Genomic DNA, 26,313 nt, shown 5'->3' on the forward strand with positions numbered 1-26,313 from the left:
TGAAAACTGGGCACAATGGGAAATTTATTTGAAAATAACACTTTTACTAATTTTTTTTTCTCAGCAGTACAACATTTGGTTCAAACAAGCCACACATTTGAAACACTCATAAACACTATTAGTTCTATGTATCAGACAAACACACATTGACATTTAAAATTGCAACATCTATGGTACATAATAAAACCAAAAATAAAATGTTGATCTACTTATACACTTTTACAAACAAAGACTAGACAAAAATGTAATGTGTCCTCAGCTTTCAATGGTTTGCAAAGCCATAGAGTCATTATTAGTATTTTCCTTCCAATAGTTCATCAGTCATCAACAATGCTCAGCAGACCACTCAGCTTAAGTTTCCAAGCCAGTTCTTCCCCATGACTCGCCAAAATCTGTCGCTCAAGTTCCTTAATTCGCCATGACATAGACACAGGCGTGGTTTTAGGCGAGTCCACTTTGTCCGACAGATCATCAGGCTCTGAAGGCTGGAAAGTGAAAACAAGTGAACATGCATGATTACTGAAAATCATGACTGAACATTTAAAAAATATTGTAAATGAATCTCTGCAGCCAAAAATAAGACCACCACAATGACTGTTTGAAAAAGGACATGACTTGTCCTAGGATCACTGAGTTAGGTGAAGGGGAATGTACCTGTGTGAGAGGGTCATCTGGGGTCTTGGCTGAGTCCCCACGTGTTATGGTTGGGGGCATGGACAACAGGGTGGAGGAGGGAATGAAAAGCGGTGTGGACAAATGGTCCAAGTCGTCGCCATCCAGCCAGCGCTGAAGCTGCTCCATGCTCCTGTAAACATCAAAACGTAGATTCTAGATTATTTTTGGCAAATAATAATTGCAATAGTCTTAAAAGGGGACCTATCATGCAAAATGCACTTTTTGATGTCTTTTATACATAAATATGTGTCCCCGGTGTGTCAGGGAACTCACGCAGCGTCACAAAATAAAACCCTCTCTCTGATCGGAGCTGATCCAGATTTGCGTCCGATATGACGTAATATCGGAAATGTGGGCTGGCTTTACACCCACGGCCCTATCAGAACGTTGCCATCAGAAACAATGCCCGACTGTTTTGGACGTAATATGGTCGGTGTTTACATTAGCATCACTAACACTCAGAGCTAACCTGTACTGGAGAGCATGTGTGTGAAGAAGCTGGATATAAAAAGGAACTCACCTTGTGGTATAACCGGCAAGAGAGAAAGCCTTTGAGCTCCATACTGTTTCAGAAATAATCCTTGATAATCCATGATATGGCGTTTCATCACGGCAGCATTTAGTTTAGACAGTAGCTGCCGGGTCCCGCATGAGCTCAGCCCCTTCTTTTTTTTTTTTTTAAAGCTTTATACCCAAAATCAGCACTTTTGAAACAGGAAGTGAAATGGAGGGATATGAGGCATGGCTAGAATGGGTGATCTGTTTGGTATTTTGAGCAAAACACTTCATAGACATGTTTTTATATATTTTTATATATCTGAGACCTATGCTATTGCCTAAAAATAGCATGATAGGTGACCTTTTAAGAATATTCATATTCTTATGTCATATTCTATAATTCATTACATTCTATTTCGCTGTAAATTACTGCTTTATTTTATTGCTATTTAACTATATTTTATTACAGTGTCCTTAAAGATTTTTTTGTTTTATATTAGATTTTTTGTTTTATATGGAGATTCTTTGTTTTATATTTTATGTCTGCACCACGACATCAAGTCAAATTCCTCGTATGTGTGAACCTACCTGGCAATAAACCCGATTCTGATTCTGATTCTTTAAGAACTCGGTTTGGTTGATAAAATCCCTAAATAAACGATCATGGGCAGTGAGCTATGTATATCTATCTCATTGAGCCAGACACCTCTCAATACATTTTCTTTATTATATGGGCGTATTCTGCATATACAACTTCTCGATGCAATGAAAACCTCTAACAGCAGTGCCGTAGCTTTACCTTTGGCTCGCGGCCTTCTCCCTCTCTAAGCTCTGGAGGACGTTGTGGGCCAGCAGCTCTCCTGCTGTGGGAGTATGGGTGATGTCCAGAGGGGCTGCTGTTGTCTCAGGGGCCAGACTGTCGAACAACCTCTGTCTGATGGACAGACTGCTGGGGGGGGCACTCACAGCTGCACCCGCCCTGTGGATGAAGGAGGAAGGAGGAAAAGGAGAGGGCAAAGAGGATTGTGATTATGAATCTGGGACGTGGTGACTTGCTACTTCAGAATCAGAGTCTTTTATTTATCCTTGGGTCAAATTGGATGTTGTGCTCCGCTTTAGCATGAAATATTTAAAAGATGAATAAATGATTAATCTTATTTATATAAGATGGAAAGATTCAAATTAAATAAAAATAAAGATATGTATACAAAAATAACAGGTTAAAGTAAAATGTCCAATAAAAAATAAAATTCAAATAAAGTATGCAAAAAAATATTCATATAAACATTTGAAGTAAAAATTGTGCACATTGTATTACAATATACAAAATGTATATGACAACTCCTGTTCATATAATATTAAGAATAATACATCATATTTATAAAGCGCTTTTCCCAGTGCTCAAAAACGCTTTACAAGCAATCAGAAAAGAACAACAAAAATAGAAATCCTAATCCAACAGGAAGAAAAGGGCGGGCAGTTGAGGATAAGAGGTTGAAAGTAAGATATACCGGTATGTGCTTTGAAATCTAGAAATCTATAAGCACCCCCAGATATCAGCCAGTGTGTGAACACGCGCTGAGCAGATGCACGCTTGCTTCTGTGCAGTGATATAGTTGGAGGGAGTAGTGTGGTAGAAAGAAAATAGTTCCTATATGAAACTGCTCACTAAGGTCTTCGGATTATCCCAAGTAACTGGATCATGATTTAAAGGAAAATACATTGCTTTTGAATTTTTAAGTTATTATTTTTTCTATTAAATTGAAAAGAAGACAGACGCCTCCATGGCTGATTTCTCCCACACTGGGCAACTACCACTGAAACAATCTAGATAGATATAAATCACTACAGGTAAACGGAAAACATGTGATTTTTACTATTTGTATTGGTCTCTTTTAGTATGTTCTTACCCTTCCTCCTCTTGCTGCTTCTCTCTGTGTGTTTGTCTGATGACCTCAGTCCATTCCCCAGGGGGCCTGAACCCCTTCAGGGTCTCAATGGGGAGGTAAACCAGGATCTCCCCATCGTCTGTAACAGCATCTAAAACAACAAAACAAATAATGAAGTATTGTAATACACGTCAGAAATCAAGAGAAGTTCCCAGATAGCCTCCCTTCAGAATGTCCTCACCTTCACAGACCGGGGGTTCGGGGATCTGCCAGTCTTTCAGTTTGTGGTCGATGCAGATCACCAGAATGTCGTCCCAAGGGATCTGACTGAAGGTCGGACACACGTCCTCGTCGCCACGGTTGGATCTGGAGGTTCGGGTACGGTGACCCTTGACCCTGACCCTTTCCAGGAGGTTTTCCAGCCGGGACATCAGGAGGGGCTGGCTGCGGCGGGAGACTGGGATCTGAGCGGAGAAGTGGAAGATGGAGGCGCAGAGCTCAGGCCACGAGTCTAGAGAGAGAGAGAGAGAGAGAGAGAGAGAGAGAGAGGGATAATACAGCAGTGGGGAGGGAGAATAATACAATGATTATTAGGTTGCAGTCAAATAGGCCTTTTTGTCGAGAAGGGTTCTTAAATGAGGGAAAGTACCTAATTGTCCCATGTGTCCTGTGTTGTAATTCAACCCAGTCTCACGGCATTTCATGTTATGGTCACGAAATTAATTGAATCTATTGATTCCTGTTCACCAACACGATTTTAGCATTTTTTCCGTGTCAAACAGAACGATTTTAAAAAGAATGTATTTCTATTGGTAGTATGTTTCGTGCCTGCACCACGTCTTTTTGTCCGGTCGGGTCTTGGAAGACCAGAAGCTGTGTGGTTCATAAAAACATTTTCTTACTCAATATCTTACCCTAAGCCTAACCCTAAGCCTAACCCTAACCCTTTTATTTTAAATTGTATAATGTCGGAGTTTTTTTGCCGTCCGCGAGGAAAAGAAATGGCTCAGAGCCTCAGAATACTGACATCTGTATTTTTTAAATCTTTTTTTCCTTCTAATTTGTTATTATTTGGTGCAGGCACGAAACATACTACCAATATAAATACATTGCTTCTAAAAATCGTTCTGTGTCAGAATACTGAAATCTGTATTTTTTTTAAATCTCTTTTTCCTTCTAATTTGTTATTATTTACATTGCTTTTAAAATCGTTCTGTGTGACACGAAAAAAATGGGAAAATCGTGTTGGTGAACACGAATCAATAGATTAATTTCGTGACTATAACATGAAATGCCGTGAGACTGTGTTGTGTAATTGTATTCCTGTTGCTGCTTTCCTAACAGGGATCAATAAAGGTTTTAATTTAAGTGGTAGCCACAATAAGAGCTGTTGGAATTCTGGTTGATAAGGAAATGAGCTACAATGCTTCCTTCATTATTTCCTTTACCATAGGATACACTGGACCATCCTTCACAGAAGGAAAGAAGATTAAGCTGTCCCACAATTCCTTGCGGTCGCAACATTTAAAATTATGCATTATTCAGCTGTTGACAGAAACTACCCATTGTGATAGAAAAAGTCAGATCATGTTAGTTATGAGTTATGAGTTATTAAGCATGGATTGACAAAGTGCTTATATGTTTTGAACTTTCAACAATATGTTAAACAAAGAGGCGCACTATGAACATAATGCTAATTACTGTCAAATGATCAAATAAAGTAAACATTTCACAGTGTTTACAGATTTGGATGCTGTTTCTTAGTTATACTTATTTCACATCATTTTTGATCGGTGATATGCACAGTAGTTGATGTATAGGCCTTACAAGTTTTGTATATTTTGCATAAAGTATTATTTATTGCAATAGTTTCATACAATCATACTACTTGGAAATCAAGAGTGGACAGCAGGGTGAGTGCGAGCAACCCTTTAGTTTCACTTTCCTTTTTACATTTGAATTCCAGTCGTAGAAAGGAATTCATATATTTTTCACTGTTGTCCAAGTTTATACAGCCAACATTAAACTATAAGAACGCACAGAGATGTATCAAGATGCACTTTTAGTAGTCTTTATACAGAACATTGTAGTTTTTCTACGGCCGACGCATATCGATAACTAATTACTACGTACTAATGACATAAATACGTTGCCAGTGGAAAAGACATCTGAACAGATTTCTTTTGACAATTCTCTATCTCAGTCACTGACCTGTGGCAGAGATCTGCTCCCACTTGGGCAGCTGCAGGCTGAGGATGGCTTCTCGGAGCCAGGCCAGGTGCTTGGGAGAGTTCCAGCCCAGATGAGGGACAAAGTCTTGGGATTCCTGCAGGCAGAACTCGCCCGGGGGCCAGGAGAGTCTGCTGAGGTCCGGAGACGACACTTTGTCAGCAAGGTGAGCCAGGACAGCGTTGTACAGCTGGATGACAGGCGCTGGCTCCTGGGAGGGGAGAAGGGCAGCGGCGCGATCCTGGTGGTGGGCGTAGACTCTGGGGCTGAACTCACGACTCAGCGTGTCCTCCACCAGCTGCACCAGGGTCTGACAGGAGAGAGGGAGCAGCGGGGGGGCACGGGCCAGCAGCCAGCGTGTAGCCTGGCTCAGCTGGAAACACACAGGACACAGAAGATAGAGAAGATCTGTTTCAAACTATAAAACATCTACATCAGTGATTCCAAACCTGGCTCACAATGAAGGAGGGTCTACTTTATCACAGATTGCATCCTATAATGTGAACAATGAGCACCAAAAAGTCATATTTCCCTAACATTTCTTAAATTGTTTTATTTGACAAATTCTTAGAGACCAGACGGTGCAAAACTGTACAATATTTAAAAAAAACATACTGTACATAGAAAAGTCACATTAAAAAGACAAAAAGAGAAATCAAGAGTAGCACATCCGTGCACATCCCCCTCTCTCGCTTTAGTGTATTTAATTCCGTTTTGGTCTCCACCTAGGAAGATATCTGGCTCTTCAGTGGCTAAAGGTTCCACAATGTTTAACAGCTATCTTGTTTTTCACTATAAAGCCAAAGGCAGCTGCAGATTCAGGTGTCTTCAGTTTTTTATGAATGTGTGATACCTGTTTGGTTCCCTGCAGCTCACTGGTGGTCTCTAGTATGAAGAAGAAGGTGAACTCTGAGATCAGGCCTTCCTGGACCAGTGTGTGCAGCATCAGGGCTGAGGGACAGGGAAAAATCAGGGTTCACACATTTGCTTAAAGGTCACCTATCATGCTATTTTTAGGCAATAGCATAGGTCTCAGATATATACAAATATATAAAAACATGTCTATGAAGTGTTTTGCTCAAAATACCAAACAGATCACCCATTCTAGCCATGCCTCATATCCCTCTATTTCACTTCCTGTTTCAAAAGTGCTGATTTGGGGTATAAAGCTTTTAAAAAATAAAGGAGGGGGCTGAGCTCATGCGGGACCCGGCAGCTACCGTCTAAACTAAATACTGCCGTGATGAAACGCCATATCATGGATTATCAAGGATTATTTCTGAAACAGTATGGAGCTCAAAGACTTTCTCTCTTTCTCTCACAAGGCGAGTTCCTTTTTATTTCCTGCTTCTTCACACACATGCTCTCCAGTACAGGTTAGCTCTGAGTGTTAGCGATGCTAATGTAAACACAGACCATATTATGTCCAAAATAGTCGGGCATTGTTTCTGATAGCAACTTTCTGATAGTGCCGTGGGTCCACATTTCCGATATTACGTCAAATCGGACGCAAATCTGGATCAGCTCCGTTGTACCCCCGTTTTTAGAGATTTGGGTACGGAGGAATTGAGAGAGGGTTTTATTTTCTGACGCTGCGTGAGTTCCCTGACACACCGGGGACACATGTTTATGTATACAAGACATCAAAAAGTGCATTTTGCATGATAGGTCCCCTTTAAAACAAATTTCAGCTGCTGTTACATAACTACTAGCTGATAGAAAATGTAACTTAAATGATCACAAACAAATGCAATCACCTGCATTTCATGAATGGCTTATTGAATATCCCAGGTTGTGTTTGTACTAGTGACCATAACTGTGTCCCTATCACATCTCTAGGGACATTTGTGGCTTTTAAATGTTTCTACAAAAAGTGACATGATGTAAATAACTGGCATTAAATTGAATAATGTATAGATATGTATAAGATATGAATAGGTACAATTTTAGTTTATCTGGAATATTTTGGCAAAATAATTACAACTTTATGAAAAATAAGTTTAAAATAAAAATAAATAATGAATTCAAGTCTCACGGTAAGAGTTTGAGATTAGTATAACACTACATAATGAGTTTTAAGGATTAACTTAAAACCATGAACATCTGTTTATGAAATTGTGATCATTACTAATTACCTTCTTCGATTTCCTGTGTGTCCCCGGGGCCCCCGGCCGGCCCTGGCACCAGGACGGCCAGAGGCAGCGGGCAGTGCCAGCTCCCTTTGGCCTGCTGGAGCTGTTTGAGCTGCAGCAGGGCGGAGAGCAGGGGGATGTCCTGCTCCTCCTGCTCCGTGAGGGGCATGGCGGGGAGCAGCACCATCAGAGCGGCTGTCCCCTGAAGCTCACTGAGCCCCTCTGCTTTGGACAGGCCATCCTCAGACAGAGGGCCCCGGGATGCCTGGAAGACACACCAAGAAGACGGGTCAGAAAACTTGAGCGACTACGCAAGGTACTTCATGTTATTATCTATCTAAACAAGAGATATATGTACAGAAATATGGCCGGCTGTAGCTCAAGTGTTGAATGAGCCTCTACCAATCAGAGAGGCAGTGGTTTGTTCCCTATCCCCTGTAGTGAACATGTCAAAGTGTCCTTGGACCAGATACTTAACCCCTATTTTCTCCAAATATCCCAAAATAGATACCATTTTGCTGTCGCACATGCAATTTCATATAGGTAAAGCACAAACACATTTCTCAATACCATCGTGAGTGTTTACAGAGTCTCAATATATAGTGAAATATATCTGTAAGCTTATCTTTTTTTAAACCAACCTATAAAAGGGGCCCTATTTATTCAGTTTCAGGTTCATATTAGTATGTAATGTCTCTACTGGGACATGTCTCCATGCTTTAATGTTCAAAAAGCTCTTTATTTTTCTCATACTGCCTGTGCTGCAGCACCTCTTTTCACCCTCTGTCTGAAACCAGAGCCCAGTCTGCTCTGATTGGATAGCTGACCGGCTCTGTTCTGGTTGGTCAACAGCTTAGAGATGTCCCGCCTCTTAGCCTTTCACGTAAAATGTGTTGGAGCACTAGCCAAAAGAAGCGCGAGTGTTATGTAGTGATGTCATTTAGGATTTTAACCTTGCAGACCATTTACATGCACTAAAACCTATATTAATACACTACAAGAATGATAAAACCCTAAAAGCCTAGGGCCTCGTTAAAATCCATTAAAGAAAAATAACTTGACTTTAGAATGTACTTTGTCAGTACACTTCATTTATTTATAATATTTGTTGGCTTAAGTAACAGTTATCGCTTTTGTTTTCTTGAGAGCAGCCGTCTGTGTCAGCAGGATCTCACCTTGATGCTGATGTGAACTTTGTGGGTGTGTTCTCCTCTATCCTGGAGTGTGTTGGTGACACAGAGGGTCTGTAGTGCGCCGTCCAGCTGCTCATCCCTCCCCTCTGAGTCTTTACCCCCACCAAGCTTCACCTCCAGCCAATCTGACAGGATCCTGAAGGCCACACACCGGAGAGAACACACGCGGAATTGTTTTTATTAAAATCTAAAAAAGGTATTCAAACATTCGCCTTTCATCATCTTTCTGTGCAGCTGCTCACCGGTCTGCCAGGCTGGTTTCATTGTCATGGTCGCTGGGTAGGAGGAGCACAGCCTTCCAGAAGATTCTCTCCGGTGGGTTGGGGATATTCTCTGTCACCAGTGCCGGCAGGTCGAGTGGAGCCCACACTGACTGACTGAGAGAAAAGGCAGAGAGGTCAGAATGCTGCTGTGTGATACAGATTACTGACTGAATAAACACTCTCATGACTTACTCAAGCAGCTGCTGGTAGTAGAAGTGGACTCTCATCTGGTGGATCGCTTCTTCTCTCATTTTCAGCAACCTTGACAGAATATAAAACAAAATACCTTAACAGATATACTAGAGTAGCATATTCACCAGATTTTCATTAAATCAATCCTTGTTATTAATCTACAAAACAGTTGCTCTGCTGTCCTTAAAAGAGACAAATATTTCCGTCAAAATACTACGATACAATTCTAAATTAATATTTCCACTTTCATTGAGTTCAATGTTTAAAACAACATCTTGTTGTGATCATAAAATACCAATATTCATAAATGTTCTTTCTTTATTTGTGTTTTTAAAAGAAAAAGAAAAATGGTAATCCATACATTGCCCATTTGTGACCTGCTCTATCGAAATCAGTCGCATTGACCCGAAGACACATGTTCAGTTGTATACACTCTTGGAAAGAGGAGATTCCTAGCTTTCTAATGATATCAAGATTGTTTTTGTACTCCAAATATTAAACTAAATATGTCACATTATATAATGACTGTCACCGAGTCATCATTTTGAGAAAAAGGCCTTCAAAGTTTCATCTTCTCTGGAATCCATCGATCTGATTGATTATTAGCGGGTCACATGATCAAAGTAGTAACCGAGGGAACATATTTTGGTTTGGATTACTGGTCTGGGGGAAGCTCGCAAGTGTGTGTGTGTGTTTGTGTATTTGTGTATTTTTGCGTTTGTGTGTATTGTGTTTGTTTCCCGGGGAAAACACTCACGAGAAACACCGGCTGTTGTTATGCCTGCTGTGACGTCAAGTTACTCCGTTCTCCGCTTGTAATTATGCCGTCACAAGCTTCATAGTTGTATTTATCATCTGAATTTGCCGAAACAAGTTTAATATTCTGAAAGGGTTAAGACTTTGTTTAATTGAAATCAGATGAAAACAAACTGTAACGGACCCTGCCGTGTTATCTATGATTACTATACGCCTTACATTCATAATGTCAGCCGGAGGGAGGGGGGGGCGGCGCTGAGGAAGAGCCGGGTGCGAGTGAGAGGTGCCTGTCATCTTCCCTTTACAAGCTTCAAACATTTATTTATCGTGTGATTTTGGAAATAAAACTTTCATATTCTGAAAGCCAAGACTTTGTTTATTTAAAATCGAACAAAACACCCGTGCAAATCCACGTTTATTTTGAAATGAGCCGTTGCGACTTCCGACTGATTTCGATAGAGCGGGTCACATATGTTTACATAATTCCTCTGATAGTTTTTTCTGTATACGAAATCAATATTGATTTTGATGCACAACTACAGAGGACAGTCGTAACGAGGAAGATAGCATAAGAAAATGGCTCAATCAGGTTTGAAAATAGTAAAATATACAATTTTGAGGCCAGGGCTTTAGAATAAAAGTAAAAATAAATAACAGAATATATGATTTTATGCTGTTATGGCTGTATTGATTTCATACGGTTTAAATGGTAACAATGTATGTCCTTACAGGTCTGACTCTGTATAATCTTAAACTTATTATAGGAGCCAAAATTGGATTTACACCCTTGCCAAAAATGCTTAAATTATTGAAAAAAAGCCCAATTTAATTTCAAAAGTCAATCATATTGATGCAGAAGGGTTAGGCCGTGCTTTGAAATCACCCTTGTGGCCAACGTACCTGGTGCTGGAGAGGGCCAGCGTGCCGGAGTTTCCCAGGTCGACCACACCTCGGGCCAGGTCAGCCATGGAGGGCTGGGCGGGGGCGCTGGGGGCCAGAGCCTTCAGTTTGAACCGAGGGTCCACACAGCACGGGGCCGCAGGGAAACCTCTCATCTGTCTCTTCAGCTGCCGACGCACCGCCACCACATCACGCCACCTGGGAGAAGGGGAATAATGAGTAAAGGAACAATTGATTTTCAATCATACATAAATAAACATATATATGGTATTTAAGCTACATCAGCGCCAGTTAGAATGGAATACTGGCCTGTTATCAGATTATTGATCACATGATATTTCTGGTTCTTACCTCTTGATGTACTTGTGGATGCATTGCAGCTCATCTTCAAGGATGGCTTCAACCAACCGAGCAATGTCTGCATCCAGAGTGTCCTCAACCAGAGAGGTGCACACCTGCTCCGTGCATTTAGCCACACGGTCAGCCTTTTCATTCACCGCCTCTCTGAGAACAAAACAAAAAGAGTCTTAAATAAGGAAAACCCATCTAAAATAAAAATCGGCATTATTGTCAAGTAGGTTTACACATACAAGGAATTTGCATTGGTCATAAGCACAGGAAGAGAAATGTGTTTTTTTTTAAAAGGATAACAAATAAAACTATAGTGAAAATTATTTTTAAAACGAATTTAAAAGATAGAAATAAATGTTTACATGAAATATAAATATATAAAAAAGTAAGTCCAATATGAGAATGGCAAATAACATATGTGCAGTATAGCAGAGTTTAAAATAGAGTGCCCCACTGGAAGACATTAAACTTCATGACAATACTCTTTAACTGTAGCATCTTATAATGGTTTGAAGTAATCCTGTAAGGCACGTCACTTTGCATCGGACCCCATTAGGATATGTGTTTGACACGGGGGTCCTGGGGAGGGTTTTAAAAAAAAAAAAAAGTTTTGTAAGGGAGCCGTTTGTATGTTCTTCACGTGGTATGTATGCGTTTAGTAATATGTTGTTCTGTGTTTCTGCCTAAATAAATATAAATGTTATCACAAAAAAAAGGATACGAGTTTGAAAGCTTACTTGATCTCAGAGGTGGCCGTCTCCTTGATGGTCTCATCTAGAACTTCATAGATGAGCTCTGAGCAGAGAGAGAAGCTGAAGTCGACCAGGAAGGCCTCGTGCTCCTGCTTCCTCCTGACACACACACAAAGGAAATGGGGTGTTGCAAATACAGCTGCTTTGTTAACAGAGTTTATACAGCTTCAGAAGAGTAACATTCAAAACAAACTAAACAATTCCAGACTCTCACAGCTTTATCTTCACACCTACATTGTAACTGAATATAAAATGACATTTACAGATTGACTTTATAGTCATCGCAATTGATAAATACTGTCACCGTGTTTTACCAGCTTTTCAAATGAACTTTGATTGTGTGTATGATAAAGGTGTGCATTTGGCAGGATACAGTGATTATGAAATCTGCATTTTTGTTGCGCCTTTGATAAGAAAATACATTTGATTAAATATTATATAAGCAGCAGGTCTTTATCAGGCTGCAGTGAAGCCTCAGCAGACATACCTGGCTTCGTCCAGCTTCCGTTTCTCCTCGGTGACACGCTGCTGCTCCAGCCTGATCTCTGTGGAGGAGACGTCCTGCAGCATCTGTCCCAACACCTCGCCCAGCAGAGACTCCACCTGCACACCGCTCTCCCTGCAGGGCCGAGGTCAAAAGGACAGTTAAACAACTTAGAACATTCTTCAGACCTACACTGCCTTTAAACACTCAAATAAATCAGCAGTATATTTAAATGTAGCACAAGATAAGCTGGTAAAGAAAAGCTGGATGTATAAAATCACTTACATTAGAGCTGTAGTGGCGTAGCTGGCTCCGGCCTCTGCCACCTCCATCACTGCTGCTCCAACCACCTCCTCCACCACGCTGTCCAGTTCAGCCACGATCTCCTGCAGGGCGGGACACAGCAGGGGTTACTGTCAGGAACACACTAACACTAGGGCAGCCAGGTCACTGTTGCTGTAAGGACTTGCAATGAATAGAGGCTGAGGCCTTTGATATTTTGGTTTATTGTTGGTCTATATTTTAGTCATGTTTTTGTCACTATTGATCAATCTGAGGATTTTCTCAATTCATCTTTATCTTCTTCCAGGATGCCATCTTCAGATTCTTTGTTTTCCCAATTATAACTCTTTAATTCCCGCTGGCCTTTTAGCTCAGCCTGCATTTCACTTCAATCCTCCAACAAGTACTTTTATCAAATATTCATTTTCTAAAATCAGATTACGGCTGCACAATATATCGTCTCTTTTATTGCAAAAGACTGCAATATTGAGACTAGGTTTTTTTTTTAGTTGGTTATTTTTTGTTTATTGGTGCCTTAACGGATCAACACACTAAAATATTCATTCTACAATCATATGAAACAAAGAAGAGCAGCTTCCCATTTGAGAAGCTCAAACTAGGAAAGGTTTTGCATTTCCTTTAAAGAAGACCTGACTCAAATGATTCATTGATTACCAAAGTATTTGACAATACACTTTCTATTAATTGACTAATTGATTCCCATTCCCACTTGTGATCATTCTAATCCAAAATCAGGAGTATTTCCTTATTGCCAAATCCAAAGAATAAATCAAGGAACCATTCTTGATTAAAGGAAACCCACAATTTTCGTTTTCTTTCCTCTTAAATATCTGAAAATATTCATTTTTTTTCTCTCCTAAATGTAAAGCTTTAATATTACCCCTACCGCAGCTCTGTGATTTTTTTTTAATCCATTTTTAAAGCTTTAATAGACCTTATATGGTGTCATACTGTAACTGTATTGCTGTGTATTGCTCATGGGCTGGAGAAGTGAATTCCAAATACATTGCAGGCAACCCACTAAGGAATGAATCCGTCCTCTAGAGGGACCTCTGATGTGTTCTGAGATGAAGAGCGTAGAGATCTTGCTCACCTCGTTGCTGTAGACGGGCTGAGGTTTGGGTGGAGGTGACGGGGGTTTGACAGGCTGGGGCTGGGCTATGGGCTGGAACATCTGGGCGTCTGCAGGGGGGGCCGGGCTGTGATACTGTGGCACCACCTCAGGAGGACCAGCTGGAGGGAACCCAAACATGGCGGCCACATCCGGAACCACCTGCGCTACAAACTCTACGCTGGGGGGGGCCTTCACCTCCACCTTGGCTGCAATAGCTGAGACAATACAGAAACATATCAGCTGATCTTAAACACACTGACTGTCTGCGTTGTTGGAGGTGTAATGAAGCAGTCAGACTTTACAATCATCACCAATACAGACTGTTATATGGGATCTACTATAACATTGCATATAAATATAAATACTGTTGTCCTAAGCAAAAGCAAGTCCTGCAAATGAAGAAATAAAAACTATTTGTGAGTGTTTAGATCAGTAAAAAGGAGGGCATACCTTTGAACTGGCTCTGTGTGGGCTCAGCCAGAGGGCCCTCTCCTCTGTACTTGTTCTGGGGGTCGAAGCTGCAGGCGGGGGTGTGCTGGGGGGGGTTAGGGAGGGGGCCTCCGTTCACCACCTCTCCGATCAGCACACTTCTCTTTGCGAGGATGACCGGCGACTTCTTCTGGGACAGAGGCAGCTCTGGCTCCTGAAAGGCTATCCGACTCAGCTCTACCATACTGTCAACGACATCCAATGAATATATGAAGAATGTTGTCTTGAATATCAGGTGTTGTCCAGTCAAAGACTTGAAATAACATGAAGTAACTCAAACTCAGAGCCTCAGTAGAAACTCACCCCTCGTTGACGTTGAGGCCGTACTGCTGGATGAAGTCCGTTCCCTCTTCAGTGGTGCGGAACATCAACATCCGAACTAAATCCTCCACTGGAAACGCGGTGGCTCGTGGACCCACAGTGTGAGCCGTGTTCATGATCTTCAAGGCCATAGCTCGGACCTGTACGCACACAACCACACACACACATTTGTACAAATATTACTAATGAACAACTCCCACTTCTATCTGGACAGATATTATTAGCATCTACTACTTTACCATTACAAAGGCTGTGTGTGGTAAGAACAAGCATAACATATCATGTATATTATTGCAGTCCTATGTTTAACAAACCCCTATTTAACCTTTCTGTAATAAGATACATTTTTATTTATACCCGAATGAAAATCAGGTGTCATATCGGCAACAGTAGTAAGGGTGAAGCACAGAATAGGAAAGGTAAGAGTTCACACAAGGATATTAAGAATAACAAAATGTTACTTAAGGATGTCCTGTCAAATGAAAGGTGTTTGTATATATAAAGACTTGGATAATAATGAATATGTTAAAATGATAGGCATGTTAATTAGGTAGGTCAAGTCCAAATGAGGTACATTATGGTGAAAGTACATTTAGTGCCGGATGATAAAAGTTTTGATTTGGGGGTCAAGCCTTGATTGTGCTGCCTACAGGACTGTTCGAGGTACTTTCTCTAACTCCATTCATTCCTATATATTTGTGTATCCCTTGTTATTGTTTCATTCGTGAAAACAGGACAATGACTATTCCCTGGATTTTCTGCATTTATTTCAATGTTCTCTCAGTTGAAGTCATTACAGCAGGAGGAGTTCCTGACCTGATTGAAGTATCTGTGCAGGAGGCAGCTGGCCAGGTACGAGGCTCCCTTCACCAGCTTGAAGAAGCGCACAAAGTTGTTGCTGTTGACTGCAGTGAAAACCTGCACGGCAAACTTCACCTCGGGGGAGTTACGCACCTCGTCACGGAACTGCTGGACTTCACTGTGTGGACAGGAAGTGTGAGGAAGGGTTAGAGAAAAAGCATCAGATATAAACAAAGTCAAGTAACCATGGATATATTAAGAGGACTGGATACAGCATTGAGGCGGGGCCCCGTTCCTTTCATTCTACAATCATATGAAACAAAGAAGAGCAGCTTCTCATTTGAGAAGCTCAAACTAGGAAAGGTTTTGCATTTCCTTTAAAGAAGACCCGACTCAAATGATTCATTGATTACCAAAGTATTTGACAATACTTTCTATTAATTGACTAATTGATTCCCATTCCCACTTGTGATCATTCTAATCCAAAATCATGAGTATTTCCTTATCACGGACTGACACGGAAGTTGAAGTACAACTGTTTGGCCACTACGAAAAGTGTGCTTCTATTCCCAGCTCACTTCTTGGAAGATTGGAAGCAACCTCTAAAGATGTCATTTCAATGTACTGATTTCTGGAAAAAGGCAGGAACACAAACAGGGGCTTTGCAAAGAAATCAAGTGACATTTCACCACCATCAGTAACAGTTTGTGTATCAGTGTTTTGCTGGACTGACCGTAGGATGTCCCCGTCGTTGAGCTTCACCAACACGCTGTACAGACGGAACTCGGCCTCCAGGGGGCAGTAGATGTTACGTGTGTTCAGGTCCTGGTACATCTCTTTGAGACTCTGCAGGCACTTTGTCATGTTCTCGTTGTTGATTTTGGCATCAAAAGTAGACATGTGCTCCTCACAGAGGTGGTGGGCACAGTGCACGTGGAAGCGTGTGCACTTCTCAATCAGAGACACCGTGTGAGGGCAGCACAGGTGCTGCTGGATGATGTCCTGTGGGGGGGGGAGAGGAATCACATCAGGCTCCAAAACATGTTCTACTCTCTGCAAAGATACAACTGGACCCAGAAAGTGTGTTTAACAATGTGTTTGCTGCTATGACAACTCAATATCTGTAACGTGTGTGCACCAATCAGATATTCAGAAATGCATCTTGAGCTATTCAAACGTAGAATTTAAGATTATACTGCAGGAGTATTGCACACGTTTGTGAACAGGTGTTTGGACATGTTCCTGTTGTTAAAATGCAGCCCTTATTTAGTCTTTTGTTTTGCTTCTTCATTCCGTAAACATACAATAATAAATGTTCACACACAATGCAACGCAATTATTCTCCTGCGTCACAGTGTCTCTCTCGTGTTTAGTCCCTCGGGGCTTTTTTCGAAAGCCCATATCTGCTATACAATACAAACGCATGAAATTGAATTACTTGAAGACAACAGTCATGTTTGTGAGACGGAACCCTCTTACCTTCCTGATGCCGCGCGTCCTGTTCCAGAGGAAGTCGTACCAGTCCCGGTAGTTGTCGTGGCCCTGGTCCATGATCAGAGACACCAGGTAGTCCATGGTCATACTGAGCACAGGCAGGGGCCGCAGCTCGTGGGGGAGGGGCTCCTCCTGGTCCGCTGACGACCGGCTGTACTCCTTGATGGCTGCCGAGTGATCCACCTGGTGGCAGATTCATTATTTCTCTAAAGTGATCCCACTTGTAGAAACACTATTTGATATACATTACTAATGTAACATCCCTTTGATCTTGTTCCATACATTTATTTGTGCACAATAAGACTTTTTTTCTTTTTATTAATGATTGGTTTCTCTCTTCATGTACGGGGTATACTGTAGCATGTGTTGCAAACCTACAGATTCATTTTGAAATAGTCTAGAATAACTGATATATGTAGTAACGGAGCTTTACCATCTCAGTTTCTGGGAAGACCTCGAAGACGCTCAGCTGTTTCCGTGTTTCCCTCATGTACCTCTCCTTCTCCGGACACATGTCGGGACACGTCCCCACAAACACCTTGGAGAGGACCAGGTCCGTCCTCCGGGGCCGACCTGTGAGGACACATTGAGCACACAGTTAGAATGCCTTTTCGTTTTTTTAAGTCACGTTAAAGACTGCGATAGATGGCCGAGTGGCGGCTTCACCTTGGCGCAGGATCTTGTCTCGCTGCTCCAGCAGGCGGAACTTGTCCTCAGCGGTGGGAGCCAGCTGTCCCATGAGGTGGAGGAGGGAGGAGGGGACGGGGCGCTCAGACCCCGGGGCCTCTGAGCTGCTCTCTTTCTGCGGCTCTGTGTCAAACTGCAGAGCTTTGGCTAATGACGACTTCTTCACAGGAGAACTGACAGAGGAAGAGACACAGGGCAGTCAGTCACAGCATCACAGAAACATTCTTTCTAACTATACTCGCTTGTGTCCATTGGTCCACACTTGTTAGCATTAACTCAAGTTAAAACTAAACAGTACAATGATGACTAGGGCTCTACTGGATGTTGTTTTAAATTGTAGCTTTTATCGAGGTTTTCAAATAAAATAAATCCTAAAAACAAAACTGATTTAATTAATGAAATGAGTGTGTGAGCCATCAGTTTGTAGCACATAGTGAATATGTTGTTTGTGAAAAAGTAAGGGCCAACAAATATAAATTAGAAACAAAATATGTTATCAGATAAAAACACATTGTGAACTTTGGAAATGATTCCATCTGCCTTTTTTCAATAAGTTTTGATGTTTGGACTTAAAAACTCTAAGATATCATGACACTAACAATATTAGTTTAGTGTTAACTTTATCTTAAAAGTATTTTTGCGCTAGCCCAATGAATACAAATGCATTGAAAATACTCAAATGTTGGTATAGAATGTAAATGCCAACATTATGAATGGAGCTTCAGTTTGTTCTGAACAGTCCTGGTAAGACTAACACTGTGAAGCCGGTGTGAGTGTATCAGTGTACCTGCGGCTGAAGGACATGAGGCTGCTGATTGTAGGACCTCTGTGAGCAGCCTTCCTGAGGGGGGAGGAAACATCTTTGGACTCCATGTCCTCCTGACTCCCCCCCTCTGCCTCCCCTCTCTCTGCTGTAGCTCTGCTCCCTTTGTCCCCTTGACCTGAGGCACAGAAAACAACATGAGAAATCCTGCCTCAAATACATTTTATAAAGAGCTTTGAAACAGACATTTTAAAAACAATTAAAGGTCTTATTTTAAGACAAATTAATTCAATGCCTTTTAAGGATATGCAGGACACGTGTAAAAGAAAAGAAGAAGATACCTGCTCAAAAGTCTTTACATAAGTTGTTAAATTCACTTTTGCTTGTAGGTCCGTACTGATAGACTGTCATATCTATACAGCGGAACTGGGCATGCTAGGTGCTAGCAATTATATCCATATGAATGATATGCCAACTGTAGAATAGTGAACGTACTCTGCTTCTTTCTCTGCCACAAGAGGAGGAGTTCATGTCTGTGCAGGAGTTTGCCTTTCTTCTTTGCCTTTGCTGCTGATGCCTGAAAGATAGTGAACAGTGACGGTAAGCCAAACATTTTTGTGATTTGAATGACAAATATTTCAAATAATAATAAATAAATGTGTTTAACATGATCTAGTAATGAAAAATAAGATCGGAGGCATGAATTGGAGACTGCAGTCACCCAGGAAGTGGAGGTTGGTCAGAAGGTCAATGTTTACAAAAAAAGAGCAGATTAGACACTGAAAAATAGACACTTACTCACCTAGACAATTACTCACGTTTATTTGACACAAACGTCATAAAAATGGGTTCAGATATACTGTTCTGAAACTCTGCATTTGTTTACAAGCAGATCTTGAATGCTCTATTGAGGAGGAAGTGTAGAGGCTAATGATGTATCATTGTTTCTTTATCTATGATTTCAGCAGAAGAACAAGTCCGCTACCAGACAGTAGCCTTTTTAAACTACATTTTCACATTTGAAGGCTACTGTATAGTATCTATAGTTGGTAAATGTATTATATTTATTTAGAAAAACCCAAATATCAGAGTTTCCAACCAGCATATATTTTTGTGAAAGGAGTCTCAAATCCCAACACGCTGATCAAACTCAATTTACAATCTGTAGATGAATACCAAAGGAAGGTTTTCAAATAACCGAAACTGTTGACCTGTTGAGTTCAAAGTAAAAAAGGTCATATTTGTTCATGCATTTGGCTAATTTGATTTAATAACTTAAATTTCGTAGTAACATAGAGCCAACTCACATGATCATCAAAGTGAACGATGGCCAGATTCTTGCCGGGTCGGCAGTAAACCTTTCGGACTTTCCCGAAACGACCAAAATGCTTCTCAATCACTTCCTTCTTGTTGAGGGCTGGAGGAACGTTCCTGCACTGCAGGACGGTGCAGTCGGAGGGGGACATGCCCCCCAGGCTCTCCGTGCTATCCCTGCGGGAGCCGCGTCTCACAGGGGTGGTGACGCCGCCGGGGGCCGAGTCTGGGGCTTTGGGTAAGTCTAGAGAGGGTTGATGGGTAAAAGGCAGACGACAAGATGAGTATATTGTGAAGAGGAAATCACTCAAATTAATTTAGGATATTTAGTTAATCTGCAGGATGTCTATCTGTGTCCCTGTGCTTCATGAAAACCAAACAATATTGTGACGGTCATAACATCGGTAGAAGGAAACAAATTGGATCTATGCAAATATAATATTGGTACCCCTCAAAACTCCTCATCAAAAATGTAAAAAAAAATTAAAGGACCCTATTATGTTCATTTTCCGGTTCATGTTTGTGTTTTGTCTCTACTGTGACATGTCTCCATGCTTTAATGTTCAACAAGCTCTTTATTTTTCTCATACTGCCTGTGCTGCAGCACCTCTTTTCACCCTCTGTCTGAAACCAGAGACCGGTCTGCACTGATTGGTTAGCTGGCCAGCTCTGTTGTGATTGGTCAACCGCTTAGAGATGTCCTGCCCCTTAGCACTTAATGTGTTAAGGCCGCTACACACCCACACCCACCTGAGACCAAAGAACGCGTACCGACTTTTACGTCAGCTACGTCGCCTGCGTCGCCCGCCTACGAACACACCGCAAATACTTCAGTCGACGAGTGGCAATAACCGTCCTTACCAGCAGGCAGCGGTATTGTGAACAGCCAATCAGAGTGATTGCTTGGGCCGACTTTCTCTGACCTCCTGCGGCCGATTCAACATGTTGAATCGGCCGCGGGAGGTGTGAAAAGGTGCCGTAAAGAGACGACTGTGCGGGACACATCAACCTGAGTAGGGCGCCGCGAATGCCCGACTGCCTCTGACTCCCAAAATCGGGTTGGTGTGTAGCCAGCTTTAGAGCACTAGCCAACAGAGATGCGAGTGTAACATAGTTTTTAATATATTTTCCAACAATAATGTGAATAATGTTTCAATAATTAGCATTCTTAGAATTCATAGAATCATATCGCAACTGCAAAACTCTGTCAAAAATAATTGTAATCAGTAATTGTTTTCAGATCAGAATGCAGGTACTGCAGTAGTTATGATTTGTCCCTCTTACCTGACTCCTCAGCTGTTTCCAGCTCATCTCTGACTGGTGCTTGCACTGCGGGGGGTGTAGCAGCACGTTCGTCAGCCTGAGCTTGGACGCTCTCCGTCTCCTTTGTGGCCTCTCGCATCACAGGGTGGGTAGTATCTTTACGAAGACAGTTTAGTGCCCTACCAAATAAGCCAACTGGTGGGCCGCGGGACCTCATGAGGGGCCTCTTTGAAGGCTGCCTCGGTGAATCTCTTCCATGGACATCCTCTTCCTCCTCCCCCTCCTCTCCTGTTGCAGGCTTCTCGGGACCGGTGCTGGGGGCCGTTAGATCTTCCTTTCGTTTGGTGCCTTTGCCAAGTCGTGCAAACACATTTGTTTCTCCTAAATTGCTCCCCTTTTCCTCTGCCTCAGCTCTGGTGTCACTATAAGCGGGGGGCTGACCAAAATTGGTCCCTCCAAAAAGTGGTGCGGCCTGGGGCAGGAGGGATGTGGCTGAAAAGCTGAAAGTGGATGGGGTGGTGGGCTCGGTGGTAGACGCCTGAGTGCTGGAGCTGGAGGGCGCGGCTGGCTGGGAGAAGGTGAACTTCAGCGGGTTGGAAGGAGCGTTGCTAGTGTCAGTTGTTAGGGGATTGTTTTGAGTAGTGATGGAGGGGGCTGCAGCCGGCTGGGAGAAGCTAAAGCCCGGCGGCCCAGGCTGGGCTCCAGTCGTCGTAGAGAAGACAGAGGCGGGGGTGCTGCTGCCCATGGAGCTGGAGCTTGTCTGGGACACAGTGCTGCCAAAAGGTGAGCTGGTCATAGCAGTAGTTTGGGGGTTAGCAGGCTCGGGGCTGGCACTGAAGATGGGTTTGAAAAGTGCCTCATTGGCTGGCTTGAACGTGGATTTGGATGATCCAAATTCTCGGCTCTGGGTCACACTCGGAGTGGTGCCGAATCCACTGGTGGTGACACTTGTGGATGAAGGTTGTCCAAACACAGACTGTCCAAAACCCGGGGGCTGAGGTTGTCCTATGGTAGTGGTGGAGCCAGACATCTGGGAGTTTCCAAACGCAGAGGGCTGTTGGCTAAATCCCGGAGCCTGCCCAAAAGCAGACGCCTGTCCAAAAGAAGATGTCTGTCCGAAGACTGAATTTGGGTTCTGTGCGGCAGTCTGTCCAAATGCTGAACTCTGGGTCTGTGTGGCAGTCTGTCCAAAAGGTGAACTCTGGTTCTGTGCGGCGGTCTGTCCAAAAGGTGAACTCTGATTCTGTGTGGCGGTCTGTCCAAAAGGTGAACTCTGGTTCTGTGTGGCGGTCTGTCCAAAAGGTGAACTCTGGGTTTGTGTCACGGTCTGTCCAAAAGGTGAACTCTGGTTCTGTGTGGCGGTCTGTCCAAAAGCTGAACTCTGGTTCTGTGCAGCAGTCTGTCCAAAAGGTGAACTCTGGTTCTGTGCAGCAGTCTGTCCAAAAGGTGAACTCTGGTTCTGTGCAGCAGTCTGTCCAAAAGCTGGTGCAGTGCCACTTCCAAAGCCTGAGCTGCTCATTCCTAACGCTTGCTGTCCAAATGCTGGAGCCTGGCTGATTGTTGGCTGCGAGGGAGGCTGTGTTGATGTCTGTCCAAAGGCAGGGGTCTGTCCAAAGATGGCATTTCCTTGAGACGGGGGCTGATTTAAGGCAGAAGGTTGTCCAAACGCTGATGGTTGGAAAAAGCCCATAGGTTGGGGCTGATTGCTAGAACTTTGCTGTCCAAATGATGGGAATAAACCAGCCTTCATTGTGTTACTTGGGGCCTGGAAAGCTCCACCTTGTGGACTTCCAAACGGATTGGATGGATTCATGGCGCAAGTATTAGCGGATGTTTACTATCTTTGGCTAATTGTTCAACGCTATGTTTCTCATACAGGCTTTCGAACTATAACACCATCCTCGTCTGTCAGGTTCTTCCGTGTAACAACCTGACGCGTACAAGTGAAAAGAACACTTTCAAGGCAGGAACAGATAACAACACATGACACAGTCGCTAGCATAAGCTAACCCTCCAAACATTGTTTAACTTAACTTAGCTTGTTCCGTCGCCATTAATGTTTTTATATCGACTCAACAACACAACCCTTAGGATATAATGCAAAAGTAGGCACATTTCAAAAGAAACAAAACTCACCGCTCAGAGTTTGTGTTTGCTTTGTTGACTTTTGGTTCAGTTCGGTTCAAACCTAAACTCATGTTGCCACATCCGGTTCCGGTCCGACACATATTTAGGTCCCCCGGAAAACATTGCGACCGTTTTACTGCTCTAACCGGCTGTGAACGGTCAAGGGACCACTTTCATTAACGAAAGAACTGTTTTAATGTATTGACAGTATTGCCTTATTCCACAGTCCAGAAGAAGCTTATATAATATTTTTGGGGACCTATTTGTTGCTATCGTTACTCACGGGACGTGTCACCTTGCTCTCTGTTGACCGGAATGGCTGAACATCGCTCGTGGCTAACGCAAAGCTGATCAACCGTTCTCATAAGCCCACCGTATTATAATTATTGTAACTGTCCGTCGGCGGAAGCGAGTTTTACCGTTGACACATGTGTAAGGAATTTCTAAATAATTATTTGTTCTTTAGATCTTTTTACGCCGAATTCTAAAATGGGAGTAATACTACGGAACCTCCAAAAGCAGGTCCCCCTCCGCCGAGCCCGGCTGCGGAAGGATGTGGAGACACTGCGACACATCCTGGGCATCCATAAGTTTGATTTGGGCATAGTCTGCGTGGATAACCACAGGATCCAGCAAATTAATAACATATACAGAAAGAAAAATGTGCCAACAGATGTCCTCTCATTTCCATTCTACGAGGTAAATACCACTACATGTTAATAGATAGATAGATAGATACACATTTATAAATGTGCTTCTACATGCCATATTCCACCTACTACCATCTCCTCTTTTTTTATATATTTTCGTAAATATAGATTAAAAATGGTCTATGTCCTGTATTATTCCAACTATTAACATTTTATTTTATTTATCATTGAATTCTCTTTAGTTTTTTCTTATTTTCTCTAAATATAAGATGTCTTAGATAAGGATAAGGGCAAGAAAAAACAAAACAACTGACTTATCAGAACAAAAATGCATGTGTGTATTTGTACTGTGTGTGTGTGTATTCAAATATGCAGAGGTGGAAGAAGTAGTCAGATCTTGTACTTGAGTAAAAGTACCAGTCTGTAGGAATACTCTGTTACAAGTAAAAGTCCTGCAATCAAAATATTATTCGAGTAAAAGTACAAGGAGGTACAAGTATTAATATCAAAACATACTTAAAGTACCAAAAGTAAAAGTACTCATTATGCAGATTGGTACATTTCAGAATAATATGATATGATTATAATTATTGATGCATTAAAGCTGGTAAAGGGGCACTTAATCACAGTACTTGAGTAAATGTACTTTACACCACTGAAAATATGTGGAAAACAGAGTGGAAAATTACATTTCCCACTAGGCCGATCAATAAAGGTTAATCTGAATCCTCTTCCGTAGTCTTGTGTTATACCTTTATTATTACTTTGTTTGTTTTAGTTTGTCTAGAGTTAAATATGAAATTGTAACAAAACCATCTACTTTGTTAACTAATTTCAGTGTCTAATTTATTCTATTTACAAATCTTAATAGTCTCTCTTGTGTCAAATGTCTTGCCAATAAAACCTATTCCGTTGAATTGAAAAACGCTGCTCAGCTTAATTAGTTTTATTATATAAGATAAGATCATTCCTCTGCTAGTTTTTGATGGACTTCTTGACACAATCCCAATTGAAATGTGACTTTGACCCGTGTTTAGGACCTGAGGCCTGGCAAGATGCCCCTCCCCCTTCACAGGGACGAGCAGAACCTTGGGGACATTTTCCTGGGGGTGGAGTATGTGATGAAGCAGTGTCGGGAGGAATCTCTGGATCTGCATGAGACCCTCACTGTGAGTAGTTCTCTGTACGCCGGCCAGATCACATTCAGTTACGGCAAGTTTTTAGAAATGCAGGCTGATTATTTCACACACTATGACTTCACAATCCTGCTTGCAGTGACTTTGTCTGACAATAGCTCATATTGCTCCTCTTTTGGTCGTGTTTCAGGCTGTCACGGCACATGGGATCTGTCACCTGTTAGGCTACAGACACGAGACAGAAGAAGAATGGACAGAGGTGAGTGTGGGGATCACATGGGGAAAGGATTTTGATGTGAAAAACACATTTAAAGAGTCACTTTATCAAAATACAGAGTAACATTTTCTGTCTTAACTCCTGAGTTGTAATTGTCCTATATTTCTGCCTCCACTAACAATACAATTGAGGCGATTCGTATGTCTTTTTTACTCGCCTCTGGGATTTTTTAATCGAAGATATTTGTCCGAAATGTCTTTCCATAGCACTCTCCTCATTACTCTTGATAATCTAAAGAATGGGACATTTTCTTTGGTAATACAAGTAGTTCCAGAAAGGTTTTGGGATTGCGAATTGGATGTTGTATTATTCAATTGTAATTTCTTAAGCCAGACATTTTTTTGTTGTCTGGGGGAAAAACCTTAAAGATAGGCATTTCTAAACAAACAATAAAGATACATCTCTGATATACTGCACACAGTATTTTTCATATTTTTATTGTACATGATTTTTGTATATTTTAATTCAAAAATATTTTTTTAATAAAAAAAAGGTTTTGATAATCTTTTTGTACTTAATTCCTCTTACTGTGTTTGTGCACAATAGTACACCACAGCCAATTCCTTGTATGTGCAAACCTACTTGGCAATAAACCTGATTAGCAAGAGATCTTTTTTGGAAATTTGAGTGAACTGACCCTTTCCACAAAAGGGCACAAACAAGATACTATACATTTTTTTCCAGCATTTTTCCACTATCCATCTCTAAAATGCATTTGGTTTAATCCGATAAATCCAAACACATTTAGTATGTTGGAACCCATTTTTCTGTGCTGGCTCGTAAAAATCTGTAAGAATGTTTAGAATAAGTTACTAGTCTTTGGGCAGTCTTTTGAATTTAATGATATTAAAGGAAAATACAGTAGCCCCATACTGTAAGAAAATGGCTGAAAGTGTTTATGTGCACTATATGAATGAGTAAATGATAAAAAAGTGAATCTGAAGGTTGTTTGCATGGCAGCATAGGGGCTAATATGTTTTGAAATGTTTCCAGATGCTGCAGAGGGAGAACTACATCCTCAGTGAGTACAACAGACTGACAGGGAGGAGCCTGGAGCCTCTGATGAAGAGGTGCAGTCAGGACAGGTGACAGCAGGCGGCTCTCTTCACTCTCTGGTGCTTCATTTTGTTTTCACTACCCTGCAACCATGGACTTGAACCGCCTGGCAGTACACATACAGTGGCATGATTGTGGATGTCCTTTTCCAACACTGGATTTGAGTGTTATTAAAGTGTTTTCAACATCAAATGAAAAAGCCTC

At 41.9% G+C, this 26,313-nt stretch overlaps 2 protein-coding genes across 3 annotated transcripts; one reads left to right on the top strand and one right to left on the bottom strand.

Annotated features, from left to right (window-relative positions):
- Nucleotides 1–11: 11 nt before the first annotated feature.
- Nucleotides 12–23,084, bottom strand: mcm3ap (minichromosome maintenance complex component 3 associated protein). Its single transcript, XM_034134520.1, has 29 exons — nt 23,000–23,084; nt 20,885–22,793; nt 19,594–19,844; nt 18,782–18,863; nt 18,311–18,464; nt 17,503–17,696; nt 17,270–17,409; nt 16,822–17,019; nt 16,076–16,344; nt 15,358–15,520; nt 14,524–14,681; nt 14,182–14,405; nt 13,711–13,946; nt 12,600–12,700; nt 12,318–12,449; nt 11,816–11,929; nt 11,079–11,231; nt 10,728–10,925; nt 9,072–9,140; nt 8,859–8,993; nt 8,599–8,752; nt 7,427–7,688; nt 6,145–6,242; nt 5,274–5,664; nt 3,304–3,573; nt 3,084–3,213; nt 1,973–2,152; nt 655–805; nt 12–485 (listed from the first exon to the last, which is right to left on the bottom strand). The coding sequence occupies exons 2-29, from the start codon at nt 22,674–22,676 to the stop codon at nt 318–320; spliced, it is 6,567 nt and encodes a 2,188-aa protein (XP_033990411.1). The 5' UTR covers nt 22,677–22,793; nt 23,000–23,084; the 3' UTR covers nt 12–317.
- Nucleotides 23,085–23,420: 336 nt separating this feature from the next.
- ybey (ybeY metalloendoribonuclease) lies at nt 23,421–26,308 on the top strand. 2 transcript variants are annotated; one of them, XM_034134527.1, is made up of 4 exons: nt 23,421–23,689; nt 24,678–24,809; nt 24,967–25,035; nt 26,047–26,308. In XM_034134527.1, exons 1-4 carry the CDS (start codon nt 23,480–23,482, stop codon nt 26,140–26,142), a joined length of 507 nt encoding a protein of 168 aa, XP_033990418.1. In that variant the 5' UTR covers nt 23,421–23,479; the 3' UTR covers nt 26,143–26,308. The 2 variants fall into 2 exon arrangements, with proteins under 2 accessions (XP_033990418.1, XP_033990419.1); XM_034134528.1 differs by having other exon boundaries at nt 24,678–24,852; nt 26,047–26,304.
- Nucleotides 26,309–26,313: the final 5 nt, after the last annotated feature.

The sequence above is a fragment of the Trematomus bernacchii genome, unplaced genomic scaffold, assembly GCF_902827165.1.
Source record: "Trematomus bernacchii unplaced genomic scaffold, fTreBer1.1, whole genome shotgun sequence".
Classification (NCBI taxonomy): Eukaryota; Metazoa; Chordata; class Actinopteri; order Perciformes; family Nototheniidae; genus Trematomus; species Trematomus bernacchii.